The 24,524-nt window shown below is 41.9% G+C and overlaps 2 protein-coding genes across 3 annotated transcripts in view; both read right to left on the minus strand.

The window, feature by feature from the left end:
* Positions 1-879: 879 nt before the first annotated feature.
* On the minus strand, positions 880-11,951 carry pdpn (podoplanin). Its single transcript, XM_074680587.1, has 4 exons — positions 11,464-11,951; positions 5,745-6,164; positions 4,218-4,326; positions 880-2,437 (listed from the first exon to the last, which is right to left on the minus strand). The coding sequence occupies exons 1-4, from the start codon at positions 11,525-11,527 to the stop codon at positions 2,431-2,433; spliced, it is 600 nt and encodes a 199-aa protein (XP_074536688.1). The 5' UTR covers positions 11,528-11,951; the 3' UTR covers positions 880-2,430.
* Positions 11,952-14,961: 3,010 nt separating this feature from the next.
* The window catches only part of LOC141799678 (forkhead box protein J3-like), a 75,461-nt gene continuing 65,898 nt past the window's right edge, over positions 14,962-24,524 (minus strand). For both annotated transcript variants that reach the window (XM_074681993.1, XM_074681992.1), the window contains exons 10-13: positions 21,468-21,569; positions 18,620-18,892; positions 18,089-18,190; positions 14,962-15,839 (exon numbers count right to left, since the gene is read on the minus strand). In XM_074681993.1, coding sequence (XP_074538094.1) covers positions 15,715-15,839; positions 18,089-18,190; positions 18,620-18,892; positions 21,468-21,569 — 602 coding nt within the window. In that variant the 3' untranslated portion in view covers positions 14,962-15,714. The remainder of the gene's footprint in view (positions 15,840-18,088; positions 18,191-18,619; positions 18,893-21,467; positions 21,570-24,524) is intronic.

Genomic DNA, 24,524 nt, shown 5'->3' on the forward strand with positions numbered 1-24,524 from the left:
ATGCACATGATCAATGCAAGGCCCACCCAGGAAGTGACTCCACCCTGTAGCGATGTTCAAAATTCCCCCCTTGCTGAAGGAGAGAGAAAGAGGGAGCTGCTGGCGAACAGCTTCACAGCCACGGCCCATAGCCTCTCCATCTGCCTCTCTCAAAAGACTCCATTGTTCCCAGCAGTCTGAGGCGAGAGAGTGAGCTACAGAGAGCTCTGAAGCTCGCCGGTGGGGCAGAGGCTGGGGTGGTGGGCGTTGGGCCGCTGCCTAAAACCACACGGAGCAGAGGAAGCCAGACACAGAGCATCTCTGTGCAGCTCGCAGCCTTCTGTTGGAGCCTTGCCTGAGCTTAACAGCAGTGTATGAAAAAAGTCCACAACATGACATAAAAAACACACCTAACTGTCAGAGGGCTCAACCGACTCAACGGTTTAAGGCCATATGCCCCTCCATATTTGGTGTTGTTTGCCTTCTTGCTGAAAAGGAGGTGTGTTTTTTCAATCTGAAGCATTACTCGAACAGGCCAATCAGAGCGAGCTGGATGCTGCCCCTGTGGACTCCGCTTAATGATGTGTGGAGTTGCACTTAGAAATACAAAATAAGCGTCATGAGAATTTAATTTTCACAAGCGCTTTTTCCTCTCACTGAAGGCTGAATACAGTGCAGCTCAAGAATGTGTTGACTGTAAGTGTTTCCATGCTAACTATGTCATCGAATTAATAGGAAATATCCTGGACCAAAAAAAAAAAGCACAATACACAGAAAAGAAATCCAGGAAGTCGGGGATTTTTCCCACCCAAAAGACAAGCTTTCAGTTATCAATAGAGAAACACATTTTATGGAGTGTTTTCAGTTTTTTATTGAAACAGTATGAACATGAAACACTGCAATTAAATTAAAAGGGTTCAAACAAATTTAAGTCCTAGAACTGATAAAATGTGGCAAAGCAGAAGGGAGGAAACAAAACACATGTCGTTGCAAACATTTGCAGTGTCTAAAGCCTATTCATTTAACATTACAACACTCATTCAGTGCACATATTAAACGAGTTTGTAAAGCAAGCAGAGTTAAGCTGAGACTTCATTATTTGTACACCCATTTAGCACACTTACAGTTGCAACAATAACAAAACGGGCATTGCTGCCAAACACTGTGCACTAAAGCTAAGTGCAACTGTAAAACGTCATCCTCTGCACTCAATCTGGGTTTAGCTAAATATAAAGACTGGAGGCTGTTCTGGTAATCTAACTATCAACAGAAGTACTATGAATACATTGTAAGGACAATGCTATCTCTATGTCTAAGAACCACTGGTTATGAATGCCTTCATAAGGAACATGCCAGAGGTCAACAAAGCTGTTCTTTTTGGAATGGGTTGGCAGTTAAAAAGTACAGTCAATTCACATTAATAATGCACTTCAAAAGTTAAAATCCCCCCAACTACCTAGAGAATACCAGAGACAGTGGCACAAACCCTTCTGCTAAATTTCACAGATATGTATTAGGTTTTTATACGTCAGTGTTAAAGTGGGCAGAATGTCACGTTACTCTTGCAAATGAGGGTGCCTTTTCTTGTCTGCTAGCCTCGTGCTAGCCCTCAGAGCTAAAGAGTGTAATGTCAGAACAACCTCTGCACACAGTGCTTCATACAGTTGGCCAACATTTGTGGGATTCTGTGAGAAAATGCTTCAACTAATGCTCAGGGGAGCCCTAAGAGCCTGATAGTTTTACAATAGCCTACGGCTGCCTGTTTGTTCTGAGTATTCAATAATATCAAATGCTAGCCTATGCAACTGCAACATATGAGAAAGTCTTCAACTGAATACTATGTAGTCCTCTTGCATTGTATATACATCCTGTGGAATTTGTAACAGTCTGTCCCACCTTCTTTGCCTCTCCCACTGTTTCTGTGTTTAATTCACGTTACTTTTGGCAGTTTTTCCTTTTTTAGTCCTCTTAAACTTCCATTCAAATCTAAATCAGCCGCTCTTTAAAAGAAGAGAGGTTTTATCCCAAGATGACAGATAATCCCCAACATTTTCCCTCTTCTCTCCCTCTCTCTTTTTTTAAACACTTAAAAAGGCTTGAAATCCTTTGTGACACCCTGCCGTCACCTTGTTTTGTTCTCTGTGAGGCGAGTAGGGGAGGACAGAGCCTTTTATATTAGCGGCTCCAGGGGGGTAAAGGAGGTGACAGGGGGGAGGTGAGGATGTTTGCTCATGTACCCCTCTTGTCTTGCATACATACAGTACATACATAAACACACACAAGTCTCCCTCCCCCTTCAATTTTTTTTTTTTTGGCAACAGTCCAGAGTCCTGGTTAGATGAGTTAAGTTCTGGTATCGTGCTTGTTTTCAGGATCAGATATGACGTCACGGCTCAGTAGTTCAGAATTTCCAGAACTTTGGGCGCTCCTGCTGCTTGGCTGACTTCTTCCTCAAGGGCTGTGGGGAAAAGTAAAGAGAGTCAGACAGTGCATGGAAAAGACTGACTGGGTTAACAGTAGTAATCTTGACAGTATTTAGGGGCCGTTCACACGACAACGGTTTTAGTGTGAAACGCAAAAGTTTTGTTGCGTTTCAGCCTCGCGTTTACACGGAAACGGCGTTTCAGCCGACCTAAAACGCAAACTTTTTAAAACGGCCTCCAGAGTGGGATTTTTCTGAAACGCTGCCGACACCGTTGCTGTGTAAACTGGCGTTTTCAGTTGAAATGCTGCCGTCACATTCTGCCTTGCGCGAGCGCATACAAGACAACAGTACTGTTGTTACGATCGTCACTAACTACCGTGTTGTGCTGCTGTATCTGCTGACTGTCTTCATACAAAATGTGCATCTGCTCCTCCACTTTTGCACTTAGTATTGCCCAATACACCAGATGATCGTCTCAACTCTACATCGGTGGAGATCTCCCGAAGCTGCTTCTGGACAAGACCGTTATAGCACCACCTGCAGGCCTGGCATGCTTACTACAGAGTTTTTAAGTCCCTTGGCGTTTCCGTGTAAACATAGATTTTTTTTTCCACTGCGTTTTCGCGTTTTCAGATGAAGCGTTGTCGTGTAAATGGTTTTCTTCTATAGGCGTCTTGGCGTCTAATTTCACCTTATAGATTACTTGATCTACTTTCAGGGGACAAAGAAACTGACAACACAACAGATAGAGGTCGGCAAAAGATAAAGTAAGCTAGGGACAAAGCTTGTTGGGAGATTAATTTAAAGATTAAACATATAGGTGAATATACAAAAAAAAAAAAAAAAGTTGTACATGAGGAGTATTTATCGAAACCTTAAAAGAATTTTTTTTTTCTGAAAGCCAGGTTGTTTTTAAGACAAGATTAGTTTTTTGACTACATTTACCCCTTTCAGAGTGTGCCTAGAGTCATTGAAGATCTCGTAATGATAAACTGTAAAATAAACAAGTTTAAAATGCATAATTGATCACAGAAAGACCAGTTATTAGCCCCTTAATTAAAAACACCAAATAGTGGTTTTTGTGTTGCTGCTGCACCCCTGACAAACACAGAGGCTTCTGTTTGGAAGGAGCAACAGATATAAAAGCAGGCTGCTTGGCGACCATTAGCCACACAGACAGACACTGAGTCAATAAACAAGCTCATTTCATGGCCCAATGCAGCCACTTGTCATGATGAATACACAAATTTTCCTCAAAGGGCCACTGAATGTCAGAGAGAGCAGCAACAACCTTTTTTTAGGGTGGGTTTTAGGGGGAAAACATCTGTTACATGTTTGTGAGTTAGGATCACAATGGGCAAGGTGTCAAAGAGATTAGCAGGAGGAATCAAACGGAGGAAATTTACAGAAACCAAATGGCTGTCTTTTTTCGTTGGTTTTTTGTTCTTGGCAGACCTGTGACACAAGAAACATTCGTCATTAACAAAACATGCAGCTCATGACAGTCTTCTCAGGCGGGGAGGGTGTGTTCTGTGTGAGCATCAAGATTTAAATGTGTTTCACAGATGTAACCCAGCTGGTGCAGGGCATGCTGGGTCATCTTATCACACTCAGCAGCTCCATCTCCACGAGCCATTACATCACTGCCTGTGTTATTTCATCACAGGATGACTCAAAGCTCAGGCTGTTAAACTCCATATTAGGAGGGAGCCAGAAGTGATGAGTCACAGCGCAACATTCACATTCAGCATCCACATTGAGTCCAGTCTGATGTGTGCATGTGTGTGTTTCTGACAAAAGGAGAAGTACTTACGAGTATTTGCCCATCCTCCTCACCACAGCAATCACCACAGCGATGACAATGATCACTGCCAGCAGAGCGCCGATCACGATGCCAACTACCTGACCAGAGCTGGATTCATCTGTGGGACACAGTTAGAGGTCATTAAAGTAGCTGCCTTGATAAATCATTTTTCATGCTTTATCTAATTTTTACTCTGAATGAAGATTTGTAACCTGCAGAAACTTTTTCGAAAACTCTTTTCAGTATTAGACCTGAACAGCATCTTTCACAGCCCATTTTGAGTAGAATGAGGAGAGATTACATCCCCCCTATTTAGGAAAAATAACTTTTTCTAACCTGCCATAGGTGTTGAGGAAAGTACATAACCCTAACACTATGAAAGTAGGTGTTTACACCACACTAAAGAGAAATTAAAGGAGACAGAATGCCCCTAAAATATGTTTTCTCCATGTTTGCACTGACGCAGCTCATTACACTGTGCAATAATAAAGATAGCTTCTTTTTTATTTAAAAGTTGCAGTAAATGTGAAAAAAAAACAAAACAAATTTGAGCAATGTCTGTCCTTTTGAACACTTTTCAATGAGCTATTGTTTTCTCTACACCAGGGGTGGCCAACCTGTGGCTCAGGAGCTGCATGTGGCATTTGCCTTTCAGCATGCCACTCTTCGATCCATTCATAAAAATATGTATATAGTTAATAGTAGTGGTGTGCTGATCGATCTAAAATATTGATATACTGATGCCAACATTGGGATCAGTGTTGATCAGTGTTTGGGTGTACAGATTGATACTTAAGTTTCAGTTTCTCTTCTCTAGTATGAATTAAAACACACTAACAAACATAATAAACCTTGCTTTGAAAATTGGAAATGTATTGATTTTCATTTTATGTAATTTTTTTTTATGTGTGAGAGGAAGTGTGTTTGTAAGACCCTGTGCGTGATGTGGCTCTCCGTAGTACCACGGTCATTTTTGTGGCTCTTGGTCTCTGACTGGTTGGCCACCCCTGCTCTACACTGCAGAAACTGAAATCTTATCAAGTGATTTTGTCTTATTTTAAGTTGTTGTCTTTCCTGTCTAAGTTGTTTTTTTATATTTGATTTGAGCCACATTCATCTGTCCAGTTGAGGGAAATTATTACGTTTCAAGTTATTTTAAGACAAAAATGAGGTCTAAATTGCTTGTAGTCAGTACAAAAAAAAATCTGCCAATGGAACAAGAAAAATTTGCTTAAAACTAGAAAAATGATACAATACAATTAATTTTTCTCTTGTTCCATTTTTTTTAACTTGTTATGAACGAGTCAGACCTAATTTTTATCTTTAAATAACTTGAAACAAGATATTTTTTTGGACTGGTCAGGTGAATGTGAATTCAACATTACTAATGAGTTGCATCAGGTCTTACTGGTCCATCCTGCTGGATAAATATGTGCCATCCCTCTTTTTTTTTCTCAAGTCACTACAGCAAAGAGAACAAAAAAAATAGCAGACAACCTCTAAAACATCCCAGCATTCATCTCACACACTCCTCACCCTCTCCTCCTTCCACAACAACATCATCTCCTTCAGTCTCTGCGGCTGCCGTCGCCACAGGCTCCTCCTCTTCTACCTCTGCGGGAGCTTCAGTCACAGCAGGAGCTGGGGGAGCTTCAGTCTCTGCGGCGGGAGCTTCAGTGATAACAGGCTCTACAGCCTCAGTAGCAGCAGGAGCAGCAGGAGCAGCTTCAGTGGGTGCTTCTGTCTCCGCGACTTGCTCCTCGGTGTTGGCTGTGACGTCTGCAGGAGGGGCCTCTGTGGCAGCTTCTGTTACCAGTTCTTCTGGAGCTGCTGCTGGCTCTGTAGCAGGAGCTTCAGTGACAACAGTGAGCTCTTCTTTTGGAGCCTCTGTCTCCTCAGGGACTTCAGGTACAGCCTCTTCGGTAACAACATCAAGTGAAGGGATCTCTGTGGGGCCTGAGGAGAGCAGAAAGAGGTCAGAGATGTGTTCACAAACATGCATGGATGGACGAATTCAACGTATTACATAAGGACAGAAGGGAAGCTGGCTCCAAAGTTTATCAGGATGTGTAAGAGAAGTCAAAGCTGAACGTTTAGATTCCTTCCTGCCATAACGACGAGCTGACATGACCTTTCCTCTTTCTCACACCCTCCTGTAAAACTCTGCCAGCAAATGGCTACCGTGACAGCATGACCGCCGCACCCCGTGACTTCATAAAATATACGTCCCCCCTTCATCCTGTCTTGGAGGATCTGCGTTAGAGCACTGGCATGCCACATCCTTTGCCTCATTTCCTGTGGAGGAAGAAGCTCAGTGCAGCAGCCGGCGTGATCGGAGAGAGCTCGAGAATGCTTGTTAACCCTGAGACGCTTAACATGTGCAGTCATTAGAGGGTGGGGCAGCAGGGACAACGCCTGATCTTGTGAGAAACAACTGGGAGATCTAGAGTTTCTCTCAGAGAGGATAAATCAGTCATACAGTTTTGGAGCAAGAACAGCGATGTGTAGGAAATTGTGCAATATAAACATATTTTCAATCTATTGCGTCTGAATGATGAACTAAATTCAGAATCAAGTTTTCCTGCAGTAAAATGAAGGTTCCTGTTGTGTACAGAGAGACTGCATAAAGCCATGTATTTGACTTTTGGTCTCTCATCAAGGTCTGGACTATGCAGCAGCCTCGGTTCAACCTAATAATTTCCCTCCAATAGCCTCAGCTCCATCTTCCCACGTACAACATCCTCCCTGCCACAACTGAAAGCTTAGCCTGGACAGCACAGCGTCAAGATTAAGGAGGTAGATTTCAATGTGGCACTGAAATTATGGTCTGCAGTTAACTTTCCACTGACAACATGTTGGCCTGAAATGGCTTCTTCTCTTTGGGGAAAAAAAAAAAAACCTTCACCCTGTTAGCTTTGACGCCAGAGACCAGGAGAGCGTCTTTGCTGTTTTTCTAATCTTAGAATCTGACATCACGCTCCCTCCATCTTTGATTGTTCTTAAAAAAGTGAGAATACTCAACAGAGGTAAAAATAACTCTGAATCCCAGATTTGTCTAACCACCGGCACAGTTATTCCTAGTCCTGTGTTGCCTGGTGTGTTCATTAGCAACAGGAGGGGTAAATATAACAAAACATTTGTTCCCACTACTGCAGAGCACTGAAGGGGCTTTTTCAAGGCCACTCACTCTGTTTGTTTGGAACGTCTGTGAGCGATGATAAAACGGTCTGTGCTTCACTGACTATGGCTATGTGCGCTACGCGTAATTGCCCCTTCAACCTCTGTTAACAATTGTTTCATTATGTGTACAGTTCCCACAATTAGCTCAGCGTAGTATTTCCTCCCCACCGCGCTGGTGATCCTAAATACAGCTGCATGAGTGAGTAAAGCAGAGAGATTGTTGCGATCCACGTCCCCCTCTCCTCTTGTCTCCTTCTAATCTACTCCTAGTCCACCTTTCTTTGCTTGACCCTGCCACTCCCTAAGGAGAGGTTTGTTGCTGCTGAAACCTTTGGGAAGGTTGAATCCCTGGAGAGAGTGAGAAAGAAAGGGAGGATGGAGGGGAGTCCTGTCTTTCTTTGCTGCCTGACTTCATTGTGAGCTGGAGTCTGTCTTTGGTTTTCATTCTCTGCACGCAGCATGAAGTGTGTCTGTGTGTAGTAGTTAGCATGAAGCAGGGGGATTTTCCTTTTTTCAAATCGTACGACATGTCTCTTTAGACTCTTTTCATGTGTGTACTGATAATCAAACACACAGAAACAACAGCAGAGACATCTCAATGAAACTCAGCCTCGTGCACCTCTTAGCAAGCAGAAGCAGAAGCAGAGTTGGAAGCAGTTCCAGTTTCTTTTTCACTCTTTCAGTCCTAGACTGAGGATGGTTTACGTAACTGCGGCGTCCGCCTCATTATTCCAAATGTTTGGTGGTGCACCCAGGTCATTTTACCCACCATTACATCATTTAGACCACACGTGCTCCCTCTTGCATCCATTTCAATGTGGAGCACGAAACAGCCTGAAATCACCCGCTATTCAGCAAGTCTTAGCAAGAGCCAATGAGTTCCTACTGCAAGAGTTTGTTCGTGTATGGGTTTAACTATGGTTTGTCTGCTACTGCATGGGGAAAAAGGGATGGAGTCACTAATAAAGAAGAAGTTTAAAGGAAACAAGACACAAAAAGGTTAAAAAAAAAAGCACAAAACCAAACAAGTGGTAATGACAGCATCTGTAAAGACAGGTTTGAGAAGGGGACAGGTGGGGTTTAAAAGGCAGGCAGAGATGAAAGGATTAAATCTAGGTGTAGTGTTGAAGGACTTCAGTTAAACACTGGGAGACGAAGGCAGAGGGCCCCCCCATGTTGAGCATCACTCCTGCCTGGCGTAAATAAAAACCCCCAGAAAGGTTTGAGAAGTGAGGGGGGCACAGCGCTGCACAGTGTAGGACAGGAAAAGAGGGAGTAGCAGCTTCCATCCATTACGATCACAGTCAGCTGTCACATAGGCCCCTGTTTGTGTGTGTGTGTGCGTGTGTGAGTGAAACAAAGAGACAGCCGCTAATTCACAGTCCTGTGTGGGAGGGAGAGGACCCGTGTAGACGGAGCGAGGGAGTGTGAGAGTGTCCACCTTTGGAGCTCAGGAATGTTTTTGCAGCGTTGGAGGAGGGAAATATGAGCGAGATAGGCGCCCTGCCCATCATACTCCACTACGATGAGATACCACTCAGAGTTACCTCCCCCGCTCCACCAGTAGGAGTCAGCTGTGGAGATACTGGGCTGTGCCATGCACTGACTGAGGGTTTTAAGCAGGAGGAAGGCTGTTTTTTTCTTCTCCTCCTGGTCTAAATTAGATGCAGTGCATGTAGCAGGTTCCATCTGGACTCTATCGCCAGGGGCACAAACTGGTCCAGACCTTGATCAAGTGGGCCTTTAATCTTGCGTTTAACAGGTCTGATTAAATTCCTAACATGTAATGAGTCACGGCAGGAATGACAAGACATGCAACTGCTGTCGAAATGACTGAATCGACTCACGGTGCATCACTGTACGCCGCCTGTCTTTGCTGAAACTAAGCTCAACACCCCAGATAGGAGCGGGACAGCTGACTGTGAAATGTATCAAGAAAATGTGCATTTCTGATCCTGCTGACCATCAAATCCAACTCCCACATCTTTAGACACACACCCAGTTGTGTAAGTGTTCCTGAGTCAGCAGCTTCATTTTTCTCCTCTCTGTCCTGCGCCATACCTCACGCAGCAGCACACATAGGTGCTAAAGGTATGAGACATTTGTGTCACACACTCACACGAACAAAACACAACAAAAGAAGACTCCACAGGGACATTTGGACAGCACTCTGAAGCTTGTCCTGCTGACTTTAGTAGCCAAGATGGCCTCATACTCCTTTCCATAAACAGATGTTTCTTTCTCTTTGTGGAAAAAGTATGACAGAGCATGTTTAATTTCTGTCTGAAAATGATTTTGAGTTGACACGAGAAGCGCTCCTTCCAAACCGTCTTTCTTTTACCCACATGTGTCTCATATTTGAAGTATGAGCGCAGTATTTGAGTCACTCCTCGAAGCGGGCATGGACAGAGGGCATTGACCTCTCTCTTCAGCAGCCAGATGTGACGGGGATGTTATAGGAGCAGAGAGGCAGACAAAGCTCATTAAGAAGGAGACCGGACGGGGAGGGGAGGAGGAGGGGGGCAGTGTTAGGAAAGAGGTGGAGGGTTTTACAGGATGCATGGGGTTTGCTAGTTAAGTGAGCAGGCGCAAGGAGTCAAAAGACCCCATTTGTAAAGCTTGATGTGGAGGGAGCTCCTTTCTTTGTCTCCGTCTTTGGAGGAGGAGTACGGCTGAACTGAAGTCATTCTTCAAGTTAAAAAACTTTTTTTTTCTGAAAAAAACAAACGTTCATAGAAATGGAGCATGTAACCTCGACTCCTACTGGCAAAGGTTGCTCTTTAAAAATAGACCCAGTCCCTCTCTACACCCTCTCTACACCCTCTTTGCACCAACACTGTCTCCTGGGGTCCAGACCCATCACGCTGGTTGGGGGCAGAGAGCTGGAGAAAGGCAGAGGACTGTTAGGAGAAGGGGTAGAAGTGGGGTGGGGAGGGGGATTTTAAGTGGTAAAGCTTGATACCCCACCAAAGATGGGTAAATGCCAAGGGGGAGGTGCTCTGCAGGGTCCAACAACACGTGGGTGAAAGAGGGTGGGGTGCCTCTTAAAGCTCATCACGTAGCGGGTGTTCTCTCTGCTCCTCTCTCATCCATATGACCCTCTTAAATATAGAGCCTCTCTCTATTAATACACACACGCACAGCAGCCCTGCCCTGCCCCGCAGTCCCTCCGGCCTGAGCCACACCCCCCTCTGTGCCTGCTGCTTCCACAGGGCAAACTCTGCTGGTCAAGGCAAAGGGAGGAAACAGAAAGAATAGGAGAGAGGGAAAACATACACAGAGGGAGAGAATGAGGCAGGGAAGCAGAAGGCAATCAGGGAAAAAGGAAGAAAGTGGCCCCAGTGGTGAGAAAACCAAGAGATGAGGAGTAAAGTGAGAGGAGAGGAGGGGTAAGCTTTCAGATAAATGTGTACGGTGTATGTTACAGTTTACCGCCCCCCCCTGACCCTCCCCTCCCTCTGCATGTGCACTGTTTTGGGAGCTTTCCAGAGGATATTCCTTTCTCCTCTTTACCAGTGCCAAGAATTTACAGACATGAGGCGGCAGAGCTCCCGCTATTACATCACATTTCTCCCACATGTCGGCAAATCGAACTTTTCCTGCTGTCCAGAGCTCAGGAGGAGTGTGTAAAAGAGAGCGAAAGATACCAAGACTGGGACAAAATCAGCACAGGCTTCCTTAGACATTTGGTTTGGCCTCTTTTTGTTGAATTATCACTTTAACCACAGTTTCTTTTCCAACAGGGTGACTCTCAGGCAGGATGGAACATACGGGCCCCATTTCTGTCTGGGACTCAAAAGTGGTTTACTGTTACAGTTTTTAAAGAAAATTACCCCAAACTTGATTAGTTTGAAACTATTTCAGCAAAAGAATTTAATGACTTGTTTTGTGGATTTCTGTTAATTCAAAGTGAGTTTGTTTTATCTTGTAAAAAGCAGCCTCCACAGATTTATTGTTCAATCAGAGCGGATTACAGCAGACAAAGAGTGGGGTGGTGTGGGCACATGGAGGCAGAGGGAGGAGAGGGGACACGGTGTGCTAACAGCAGGACGGTGATAGCAGAAAGTTCACTTACTTGCATGTGTGAAGGCGCAGAAAGGGCCGACCAGGGCCAACAGGAGCAGCAGATGAACATTCATGGTGGTGAGGTCTTCTCTCCTTCAGTCACAATTTTTTAGGGGGAGTCTCTCAGGGCCAAAGAGCAAGACACCGGAGCCCTCGCACACGCTGTCTCGCACACGCCAGACGCAGCAAGCAGCCTCTCCGGAGGGTAAGGGTTAAGGTTCAAAAAAATAAAAGGTCAAGTTTGAAAATCAAGTCTTCAGGAGAAGTTTTGTGAAGTAGCGTGACTGAGATCCGTTTTAACTTGTGGAAGTGGAGACAGAGGCAGAGCGGGCCGCTCTCACAGCTGGAGGAAGGAGGAAAAGAGTGTTGCAGGGATGTAAAGAGGATAAGAGAGAAAAGAGGAGATCTGGCCACTTTGAGGAAGTGGAGGGAGAGAGAGAGCGCAGCAGAGAGAGGGGGACTGGCACACAGAAGGAGAAAGAAAAGAGAGTGTGTGTGTGTGAGTAAGTAAGCTTACGGTGGAGGAGGGGTGCTGGTACTGGTGGTGGTGGGGCTGGGCGGGCTGAGGAGCAAAGGGGCAGGTTGGGCTGAGAGGAGGGTGTCTGGATTGGGGCAGTTAGGTGATTTCAGCCCTTCACGGTCCAGCCCAACAGGACACGCTCTCCTCCTGGTGCGCGTCCAGCCCTCCTGTTTGCAAACCCTGCAATATCAGTGGCACGCACACACAAACACGCACACACACACTCTCTTGGAAACACAGATAACTAGACTGTTGTCATATATCAAGACAAGACAGGCACTACAAAACATAACTGGCAGGTTTATACAGGCAGGAAAGTTAGTAAAGCAACAAGCTGTTTCTGAATGAATGGAGACGTAAACAGAGCTTTGAGTTGTTTTAAATAATCCTCTGTCACCGCGTCTACAGCCAAGAAAGTGTCTGCAACACAGAGTAGCTTCACTACAAGTTACCCATCATAATGTCTGACAGTGTTTATGCAATCAGTGACTAAAAGCAAGCATCGGTTTTGACCTATTAAATCATCAGCCCTGTTTCTGGAAAGAGAAGTGACAGCATACATCTGTGGCTGACAGACAGTAGCAAAAGAAAGAAGCTTTTAAAGCTCTTTTCCTAATGAAAAGGAGACATAAATACAGTTAGAACATTGTGTTACTTTCACACAGCGTGCATGGGTGGTCTCTCAAGTTTATATGCAATGGAGGGCAAACAAACTGTCGCTTGGCACTAGGCTGACACCTGTTGGACAACAAGCTAGTAGTGGTCAAGATGGCACAGAGCCAAAGAGAAAAAGAATCTAATAACTGCGAAAACTTTCACTTTTTGAGTTGTTTAATGCCTGAAAAATCAAAGTTTTCATTTTGACGATCGAAAAACTGGCGCAAGTATGACTTTTGCAGAGCAGCAGCTTTTCCAGCACCAGCAAACATCCCAGCAGCTAATAAAAGAAACACAGCAGATGCAATGTCAGTGCAGTAAAAATGGTCAATAACATTTTAATAAACACTGAAACAGATTTCAACCGCTGAACCGCCAAACACAGATTATTTTTGACACACAAAACACCAATGGCATCTTTTCTTTTTTATCACTCACTTATTTACAATAAAGTGAAGGTATGTACATACTGTGACTCCTGAAGGACAAATAACAAAATACTCTCTCCTTTTTTTTTTCATCAGTCTGTTTTTCAAGGGCAAATGTAGGAGTAACATACTGCTATTTACAAAGACAACAACACACACACACACACATACAAGATATATATGCTGGTCACTGTAATACAGCATTTAATGGCAATAATAAAGAGGATTTTTCTTTTTTTTTTTTTCTAGAACAAGACCTTGTTTTGACCGTTCCAACCAGCACTGAGATCCTCCGAACCAAAGCGCACTTTGAGGTCCCGCTTTTTGTTTTAATACAGACAAATGACCTCTATCTTCTCTATATTTTTTAAGCTGTATGGAGCTGTGTTAAAGGAAATCAGAGGGGACTATACACACTTGTATACATGGACAAAATTAAAAATTACAGAAAAACAAAAAAAAGTTGAGAGTTTTGTTACGTCTTTACTCGATTGCTGAACTGTTGTTTTTTAACAGTCTTTTGAAACACTCAACATATTCTCTATTTCTATTTCTTTTTCTGAATCACAATATGAGATCAAGTTTGATGCTGTGCAAAATACTGCTCTTCATCTCTGACATAACATAACCTTTCCTGTCACATCATAATTTAAAAGCACTTTCCCAAAGCTGTGAAACATAAGAAAAAAAAGTTTAATATTCCAGAAACTTTTGTTATTGTTGATATTTTTAAAGTCAAACCAAAGTTGTGTTTTCACTTAGTTAATGTCTGTTGTCTGAGCCACTGAAAAAGCTTATTCCACAGTATTTTATAGATCAGATAGCTTATTGACTGACAGATGAAGACATGAAACCTTTCGACCAAGGTTTGAGGAAGCTTTGCCTTTAGGAACTGAACACTGACGGTGCACTTGGTAACATCTCATGTAGAGATGTAAATTCTTTGTGTTGGTCTGACATGGTTTGAAAAAATGAAACACCCTGAGACCTTGACACTATGCGTTATTCCACACAAAATGAATGAGTTAAAATGAACATAAAATATTAGAACCGGACTCTGATGTGTACGGAAGCGTATTGCATTCACTTGAAGAAAAAAAACAACTCAGGTTTTTCAGAGTAATTTATTCTTCAGTTTGTTTTTTGTGGTAATTAATTTTGTTTTTCTGATTAGTATTTTTTTATCGTTTTTTTTTTTGTTATAATTTTTTCTGTTTTTAGGAGTAATTTTTTTCCTGAAGTATCGAGCTTCTTCGAAATCCCGTGAGAACCTCCAACCTGCAGACGACTCCCGTGGATGTGTGGTGGCTCCTGTGTCCCGCACAGATCAGAGATCCTGTTCCGCACATATATGCCTTATCCTTAACTTTCTACTGGCTTTCCAGTGTAGAAGCAATGCATTTTTTAATGCCAAATCTTCGTCTATTCCTTAAGTATTACATTGAACGATAGGCTTAAAATATAAAATATAAGGATAAAGTTGAAAACATAACAAGGGTATCATACACTGTGTGTGGCTAATACCTTACTTTTATTGACCCAGTACAGACCGGTAGAAAATTAAGGATAAGGCATATAGCCTATGTGCGGGACACAGGAGCCACCACACATCCACGGGAGTGTCTGCAGGTTGGAGGTTCTCACGGGATTTCAAAGTAGCTCCATACTTCAGGAAAAAAAATTACTCCTAAAAACAGGAGGAAAAAATTACCACGAAAAACGGAAAAAATTATAACAAAAAACAAACCAATAAAAAAATATTAATCAGAAAAACAAAATTAATTACCACAAAAAAATTACTCATAAAAACAGAAATAATTACAACAAAAAACAAACCAATAAAAAAATATTAATCAGAAAAACAGAAAAAAATTATAATAAAAACAAACCGAAGAATAAATTAAAAAAACCTGAGTTTTTTTTTTTTTTTCTTCAAGTGAATGCAATACGCTTTCGTATATGTGACAGAAAAGTTAGAGAAACAGAACACACTGTGGTGTATAACGAAGCGAAACGGTGCCTTGTTTGACCAGCAAGTGGTGCTCAACTCAACCTTAACAGATTCAAGTAGAACAGATCATCTTTCCTCCAACATATCCTTTTTATGTCAGTGGTTGTGAGAGCCCACAGCCACACAGGTGCCCAGTAACAAAGTGGACAAAGAAAGAAAAGGGTGAAATGGACAGACCTGTTAATTATGGGAAAGGACAGAAAGACTCCAAAGACTGATGGTTGTTGTTGTTCATTTCAGGCAGCAGGGCAAAAACTCCCCAGACCTATAGCTCAAGTTATGGTGGAGAACACAAATATTATAATAGTCTTGATAAAATAATGTGCGTACATGTAACCCTCTTAGCGCTGTTGGGACAGGTGAAACTCCAGATGTTCTTTTACTGCCGACGATGTTTACAGATTGGCTTGGTCCAAATTCCCCAGAAGTCTTAAAAATTAAATGATTGTCTTTAGACTCATTGTTCATTTGTGCCAGGAAAAAAAGGCAAGCAAGATCAGAAAAAACAACTTTTCTGTTTGTTTTCGGGTGGATTGTCTTCTGTTTTGTTTTTCACACAGGTGGAAGGAGCAGGTCGGTCAGTTCCATACCTCACCTGACATCACACGTCTTTTTAGGGTCTTTGTGTTCCTTCAGCAGCTCCAGTTAGACGATCGAGTCCCAGTCAAAATCGTCCTGGATGTCGTCCGCAGTGAGCATGCGTCTCACTTGGAAGTGTCCCAGAGACATCCTGTGTTGTTGCTGCTGCTGGCTCAGCTGGCAGAGATGGCCTGAATGTGAGGAGAGCAGGAGATTTAATAAGCGAGATACTCAGCCACACACACTCTGTTTTTGAGCTTCTAATCTATCAATAACACAACATGAGTTGTGGCTTTGTAGGTTCAGATTTTGAGAAGAATAAAGGAGAAGTAGGGAAAAGTTTGAAAACAATTATGAACCTGTTGTGTGAAATATTTAGCCATGGTTGGTCAGCTTAACTTAACTTGGTCTCACACATCAATAATATCAAAGTAATTTGCCACATATCACCACTGCCTGATGCAGCTGAGGCAAAGGGAGTTTCCACTGATATTGTACATCATAAATGATCAGAGAGGATGATAATAGCATTATTCTTAATGTATCTGAAACTTTAGATCTGTTTTTCGAGCGAGCCTGCTATCACCACCTTCACATCATCTCTTACTGAACTGTGCCCAAACCAGATCAGCAGAACCAAGAAGTCCTTTTATTTAGTATTTGTTATTATACAGGCTAATACTTTACTTTGGAGGTCCGCAAATTTAATCCCACCCAGGTAATAATTACACAAAGTTTTTTCTTATTTCTTTGAAATTACCCCTGAAATTTCATGAGAATTGGGTGAAAATTAGCACATAACTTCTGTCCGGTTTCTGTTTTGCAGTGCGCCTTTACTCACAGTGTCTATCACAATCAGGTAAGGCCAATTTACAACCCCACTCTTGGTGAATATCACATCTGAAGCCTTCAGTTGTATCATGTAAAACATTATAGGCCTAATCATAAAGGTTTATCATTTTGCATGTGATCTAAATTATGTACATCTCAAAACTCAGTCCTAAAGAACTTGGTGAAATTAAATAACAAATAGCTAACTATCAACCGTTTATTGGGAAATTTAATTATTCACTTAACATTTCAAAGGTAATTCTCAGAAGATACAATGAACCTAACTTCTATATTTAAGAACTCAGCTGCTATTTATCACCTGCTTCTTTGGAAATAGAAGAAACGTTGGGATACTTCTAAAGACATTTTGTGGTGGGTTGTGATTTAATTTCAGATAAATAATTTGCTAATCGTCACCTTCTTACTTTGTAATTTGGTGTAAATTTCAAAGTAGAGTAAAGAGTAAAAAAACAGTAACCTACCAATTGTGACTTGCGACAATGAATTTAGACATTATTTCTTAAGAAGTTATGTGCTAATTTTAAAGGAGTTATGCGCAAATTTAAAAAGAAAATAAGAAAAAACTTTGTCTATTATCTAAGTGTGATGAAACTTGCAGACCTCTAAAGTAAAGTGTTACCTCAAACAGTATCATCATTTTAGTTTGGATCACTCTGACAACCTCCTATTCAAAGTTTCAGAGAGTGGCCTAACTCTCAGGAGCATATTCTGAGGTATCCTTGATATAACATGAAAATTTACAGATGTGAACTTGTGCGTTATGTTGTCATCTCTCAGCAACAACAACAACAACAACAGAAGATTTTTAACACAGGCACACAAAATGTTTAAATCTGTAACACATCTCATATCATGATTTGTTTTAATATAGAAGTTTTTTTTCTGTTTAACCAAAACAAACACTGGTTTTTAAGAGGTATTGCAAAATAAAATTTGCTTCATAGTCACTTGATGAAGTTTATTATAACCATGTGTTTTAGATTAACACTGTTCTTTGCTGATTACTGTTTGAGTTTAAGCTCCAGAGAGCCTCTGTTTAGCTCTGTACTAAGGTTTCTATCGCTTCGTTCTCTGTTCATGGAAACTGCACTAGAGATTTCCTTTTTTTATAATTTAGCTTTTCAGTTTACATTACAGCTCATTTTTTTGCTTCTGGGTCTGTTCACTTTGATTGACAGATGGATGTAGAGAAATAAAAGCAGAATATGGGTCATGGAAAAATTAGATCCAATTATTTATTTGTTAATTTTTTTTTTGTGGGATGCAAAGAGAAAACTTCATCTGCTGCTGTATTGAATTTGGCCATTATTTTTTCATCCTGTATTGTTTCATTTTGTGATCCTAAAAACTAAAAGAGTTTCCTTTTTGAAAGTCAGACGTTTCTGTTTTCTATTTATTCTCAAAGCTGTCTATGCAGAGAATGATGGATGATGGATTTTAAAAACATAATTCTCTTTAGTTAGTTTTGTCACAAAGCATTTTGCGGTCATTTATATAACCAAACACAGACTCTGTGTGGTCTACAGGCTAAACTTCACGTCTGACACATCTACACTTGCATGAATTTAAGCGATGGGGGAGGAGTCACCTGTCATACTGGGGGCTGTGCTGCTCATCGGAGGCATGTGAGGGTACCCTGGAGGGCCCATCAGAGAGGAAATACTCTGTCGTGAGTCCATGTACATGTTTCCTGTGGGAGAACGGACAAAAAGGCCGTGAGTAACTGTCAGATCAGTGTTCTGACTTTCACACGTGCATACGAGATTTTGAGCCTCTTCCATGTGCGCGGTTTAACTTCCATCTTATGCTAAGCCAGAGAAATCCAACAGAGTGTGTTTTCAGTAAGTGGATATCTCACTTCTCTTCATATCTTTACTCAGCATGCCATGAAGCTGACAACATCCAGAAATCCCTTGTAAATCTATAGTTGGCAGACAATGGCACAGTGTGGAGTAAGACTGGGATTGGACAGCCCACATACAGCAGCTAGCTGTAGAAATGTTGTTTGGTGAGACTAGAGTGTCTTTTGAAGAGATGAGAAGAAACTTTGAGCTTAAATGCAAAAGATTTTTTTTTAATTCAACCTTAAAATAAATTTGAAATACTGCTCTTGACTGACCCGTACTGATGTGTTGATTATGTTGGTTGTGTTGCCCGTGCTGATTGTGCAGGCTGGCCTTAGGATGCATGGCGCCGTGCGGCTGAGCCGGGTGCTGCGGTGCTCCTGGAAGTGTCGGGTGTTGGACCTGAGGTTGTGGGTGGGTGGCACCCTGAGGGGGGATGACCCCTGTGGCTGTGAAGAACTGGTTTATGGAGGAACACAGGTCGGCCATCTGAGCGGCGTCCAGCGACCAGTTGTTGAGCTCAGCCTGTCGCATGCTCTCCTTCAGACCTGAAGGACAAAGACGTGAACTTAGATGTTGTATTGGTGGAGAGTGCTTGTAGTTTTCTCAATAAGGCTTGAAACTTAGTGTTTGAATGCTAGGGATGGGTATTGGTAAGATTTTATTGATACCAATACCATTATCCATTCCCTTTTCAGTTCTTCCTGGGAATATTTTCTGTAGGCTTCACAGGTTTACTGTTTCAACAACATTTTATTGAGTTTATAAGTAAATAAAGATGAAATTGGTCACTAGATACTGGATCTCTGGACTTAAAGAAATATATAAGTTGAAACTCAATAGTTGTTTAAAATATAAGCATATCTGGTCTATACTCCTTCTCGCCCACTGCACTCTGCTTGTGAAAGACGCCTGGTGCACCCAGCCCAGTGCGGCTCCAAATCTCTAGCCAGACTCTTCTCCTCTGTTGTGCCCAAATGGTGGAATGAATTACCTAACTCTATCCAATCCACAGAGCATATACATATATATATATATATATATATATATATATATATATACATATATATATATATATATATATATATATATATATATATATATATATATATATATGTATATATATATATAATGTTTATACCAAAAAAGACTTAGCTCTTATTATTTTTCAGCATTACTACTGAATTTTGTTGAAGATTAAAGTACACTGTTGCAGCAATTAATTGTGGTTTGTTGGCTTGTTGAGTATTGTATCCCCCACCCAAAAAAAAACAAACAAAAAAAAACTTGCACTTAATGGTAGCACCTGCAGCCAAATAACTTGTAGCACTGTTGTTGCACTAACTAGGTTTTCCTTCTGTCTAAATTCTTGCTTGTGTTGTACGTCGCTTTGGACAAAAGCATCTGCTAAATAAAAATGTAGAACTGTAAACTGTAAACTGTAATCTGCTTCCTCAGGAAGGACCCGTGACCTCTCAGGGCTGATAGTATCTCCAGCAGCGGGTGCACTTGTCCAAAGTTTGTCAAACATATGACACTCTTTATATTTAACGCTGTGTGTCGACAAATGTTTTAACAGGTTGTTGGAGTTGCCACCCTTGCATGTTCTTAATGCATTGCACAAGCTGCATTTTGCATTATTAGCGTCCTTTTTGGTTAAATGAAGCCAAGCTTTTGATCGCTTCCATCTCTGCACCACTGTCGACTGACAGGCGTGATTGATGTGTGGCACATCACACGACCTTGATGTATTGTCCAGCTGCTCCAGCATAATGTAAAGAATCCAATAAGAAACCATTGAGCATTAAGACTAATAATGTTGCGGGATTAAACCATTTCTTAACGAGTCGGAACGATTCTTACCAGGAACCAGTTATCGATACCCATCATTAAAGAAAACACACTGTTTTCCACAGCTGCTCCATTTCTAAGAGAAGAATTTCATAACCCGTGTAGCACATGATGTTTTCATGTAACATTTGTTCAGTAGGATCAAATCTTTAATGTAAACAGACTTGTATGGTTGAGAACAGTGAGAAGTCTGTGCTCTGTGGTATACATGGAGGATTTAAGATGTCTGCGAATTAAAACACTCAACAAAAAGGATCACTGTTAGGAATATGTGACACAGTATTTAGAGTAAGTCTCAAAGCTTTAGTTCATCATGACTCATACTGAAGCCTAATGGGTTTTCATTCACACTAAATATAAAGGACTTACACTGTCTCTCCATTAGACTAACAATGTTTCACCCTGAAAGCACCTCTGCAGCAGCACAGAACAAATGCAGAGAAACCTTTTGTGTAACCTGAAGTAGACTTAATGTACATCTGAAATTATTATGTGTGATGGCAAATGGGAGACAAGTAGTCCACTGGGATTTTGCAGTGAAGATGTTGCAGAACATGAAACATAGAACGACTTAATTTCCTGTTCCCACTTCAGACAGCAACACCTAAGCTCCTATTCAACACACCGCTGTCTGATATTTCACCACATTACATTCATATGTCTTGTGTTTGGCAGCGACTGAGACGAGAGACTCAGTCCCTGCTCTTTGGAGGTGAGCCAGAGACGGCGGAGGATGGCATTACGGCAGTGTGAGGAGGGTCAAGCGCTGCTGGAGGAGAGCAGGCAAGAGACGGAGAGAGAAAGAGGCAGCGCGGGACCCATGTGTTATAAGACCAGCCGTCGTCATCCATCGTGTGTGGATGTGCCGGCTTTGTGCGCTGACCGTGATAAGAGGCTGTTACCGAGCCGGGGCCTAATTGGATTATTCCCATCATACAATTGGGAAGGAGTGTGTGTGTGTGTGTGTGTGTGAGAGAGAGAGAGTCAGAGAGAAAGAGAAGGAGAGAGAAACAGAGAGTGGCAACCTCTGAGATGCAGGATAATGACTTTTATTAGACCATTCCTATTACCACACAGCATATTATAATATTGTGCCTCTCGGGCGGGTTTATATGAAAGAGCAGAGACGGATCATGATGGTTTAATCAGAGTAACTGATCTGCATCACGAGCATTTTAGCTATTCTAGATGTGCCCAATCAGGACGGCTAAGACAGTTTTATCAATGCTTATTTCAGAGCGAGGGTGTGTGTTTGTGCAGCGTGTGTGTTACCTTGAAATGGGGAGAGGTCTACGTCAGCCCAGTTGTAGCTGGTAGCAATGCGGCAGCTCTCTTTCAGCCAGTCCAGATTTGGGTACCAGTCTGATGACATGCCTGGAGGAAAAAAAGGAAACATGTACACAGACACACATAGCAAATGTGAGGGATTATTAGGAAAGAGTACGCTAAAAATAAGGCTTTATTTTCATTATCAATGAAGCAGTCGGTTTCATTTTCAAACTCATCATCAGCTGGTCAAGGTGACATTTTCAGAGTTTGTGTTTTGTCTGTCTCCAGAATAAATTTCTCCAGAGTGGATCTAAAAACAGAGGATAACAGAAGATTCTTGCACCAGGAAAACTCAAGGATATTTCTCATTATTTCTTTATAAACGACTTTGAAGATACTCAAGGTTGTTGAAGATATTTTTCCACATGAGAAACAATTTTTGAGACAAAAAACATTCAGGATATTCTTTGAGCATGATTAGCCAGACGGCGTCAAATGATGTGAATCAGGTGAGCTGATTCTGATTCAAAGGTGAAAATATTTCTCCCCAGTCACCACAAGGTGGTGTGTCATAGCAACACTGCAGCCACAGCTCTGCTGAGGGAAAAAAGAAAAACAGGAGATGCTTCTCAGCGCCTTTACCACCAAAAACTGAACAATACCTTGGGATGCCTGGGATCAAAGAAAGAGGGATTGCTTTCATTCATTCTTCGCTCGGTTGAGGGGAATACTAACCTAGATAAATAATGTCTGAATAGTCCCTCTTTTGGCCTGAGAGCTGTGTTGCAGGGACACAAAGGAAAAAGAAAAAAAAACAAAGAGTGGGAATATGAGCAGGAAAAGCCTCAGTGAAGCTTAGGAGATTCCTGTCTGTATCAGCTCTGCCTCATAATATCAAATACTCTGGGAGCAAACAGAGGAAAGAGTATAATATAAATGCAAGGTGTCTGTGCAGAGACAAGCTTGTTCCCTGTGTATTACAGTAAATTACATTTACACCACCGTGGCTTTGGGAGCCAGAGAAGTGGAATCCTTGTTTGGTGCTCTACTGCATCAATACATCTATGAAACAGGAAACTATCCCGTATACTTTCACAACAAGGGCTGAAAGGGTATACAGCAGAGTAGAGTGATTGTTATGATCGGTATCCTGGCCTCTGGACTAACAGTCCAGTGCCTTTTCATATTCTGCTTTGATAAAAAGTGAAAGACTTTTCTGTAAAAAAAATATTGGAAAGGAGGGAAACTAGAACTCCCAGAGTAGACTGAGTCGGGAAATACAGAGGGGGTACCTCCCACTGTCCATGATAAGGCAACAAAACTTTGAGAAAATCCTGTTTATGCATCTTTCAGCAGAAACCTGTTCACTTTCTGTTTCTGAAAGCTGCTCTCACACCGTTGCAGAACAGAAAGCACAAGGTTACATCTTGTTATTAAGACTTGGAAGCATGAACACACAGTAAGACATCATTAATTTACAGGTGTTTGCATTAGGGCTGTTGCAATAACCGTGATTGGTTAAAACCATCTCTTTAAAGTAATGAAATGCTAATGTGCTAAAATGAGCATGTGTCATTACCATGTAACTAAATGGTTCAGAGTAAAGGGTGGTGGTTCTTAAAGTGATACTCTGGGATGAAACAAGTTGGGTCCTATCACAAGGTTTAGAGCAGAAATCACCCCTACAGCAGTGTTTTTGTGCAGCAGAAGCCCAGAGCGCTCGCACCAAACACCCCCTCCCTGCTCCTCTGCCGGTTTCCTCTGCACTCAGACGGGGCCATATTTTACTTGACCAAAAACACAAATAAACGGACTCCCACCGAAAAAATCTGATATCAGTCTGTATTCACGCTTTATTCAGAGAATTTTCAGCGCGTTACTTTCACACAGAAATACCGCTAAATAAGGCTCTAGTTCTCATTGTGTCGTAAAACGGCGCTACCTCCGCTGCAGAGCCACAGCTGGCTACAAGGCGCTTGCCGCTTAGTGTATCCGTCCGCGCGCGGCTTGCCAGATATAAACAAACGCAGGTCGTCTGCCAGGACGAATTATGCAAAAACAACGTAAAGATGAGTGATTATGAGAGCAAGGACGACCTGGCGTTCACTGTGTGTTATTTGTGTTTTTGTTCAAGTAAAATTTGGTCCCGTCTGAGTGCAGAGGAAACCAGTAGAGGAGCAGGGAGGGGGTGTTTGGTGCGTGCGCTCTGGGCTTCTGCTGCACAAAAACACTGCTGTAGGGGTAATTTCTGCCCTAAACCTTGTGATAGGACCCAACTTGTTCCATCTCGGAGTATCACTTTAAAGCTAATAACACTGCAAAAGCAGAAGAGGTTATATTGGAAACCGCCTATTTTACAAATTGCTTATTTCACTAACACTGTCCACTGATTCAGCCAAAGTAATGAATGATGTAGCTAGTTTGAGCAAAATCTGTTGTATGCCAAAAATTCCCAGAGGTCTTACTGATTCAGGAAAAATTCTCAGTATGCAACAAGCCAGTCTACCAAGCACACTGTTCCCCACAATACTTTGCAAAAGTTGGTCGTCTTCTTTCTTTAACTTATTGCACTCAGTTAAGCACATCACTGCCACATACTGGGACAAGTTGGCAATACAATTACAAAATAACAACTCACATCTGAAGTTAATCTAACGACTTCTAGTCATAAAAGAGGTGACACCTCAATCATTTCCTTAAAATGTATACAAGTCTATATAAACCACTTATTCCCTTATTTCAAACTGTATGTTGATGCTTCAGAAACAGCTTTTCTATCTGCTTTACTTCTGCTTTCCTAAACCAAAAACCAGCATCATGTTCAACCAAACAGAACCCAGATACCACCACATACAAATTTTTAAAGCAGTAAACAGAAAAAAACGTTAATCAGTAACTAGCTAGTCCAGTGCGTAGCTTTACTGCAGCACAAATTATGTTGGAGGGGATAAGATCTTTGGATTTAGTAAAAATGTGCCATGGTGTCATGGCCATGTTATATTCAAGAGTTTAGTTTTTTTCCAACCTGGCAGTCTACATATTGCTACAAAAAAAAACTTG

The sequence above is a fragment of the Halichoeres trimaculatus genome, unplaced genomic scaffold (assembly GCF_033239565.1).
Source record: "Halichoeres trimaculatus isolate MK-OKI-2021-1 unplaced genomic scaffold, fHalTri1.1 fHalTri1_scaffold_11, whole genome shotgun sequence".
NCBI lineage: Eukaryota > Metazoa > Chordata > Actinopteri > Labriformes > Labridae > Halichoeres > Halichoeres trimaculatus.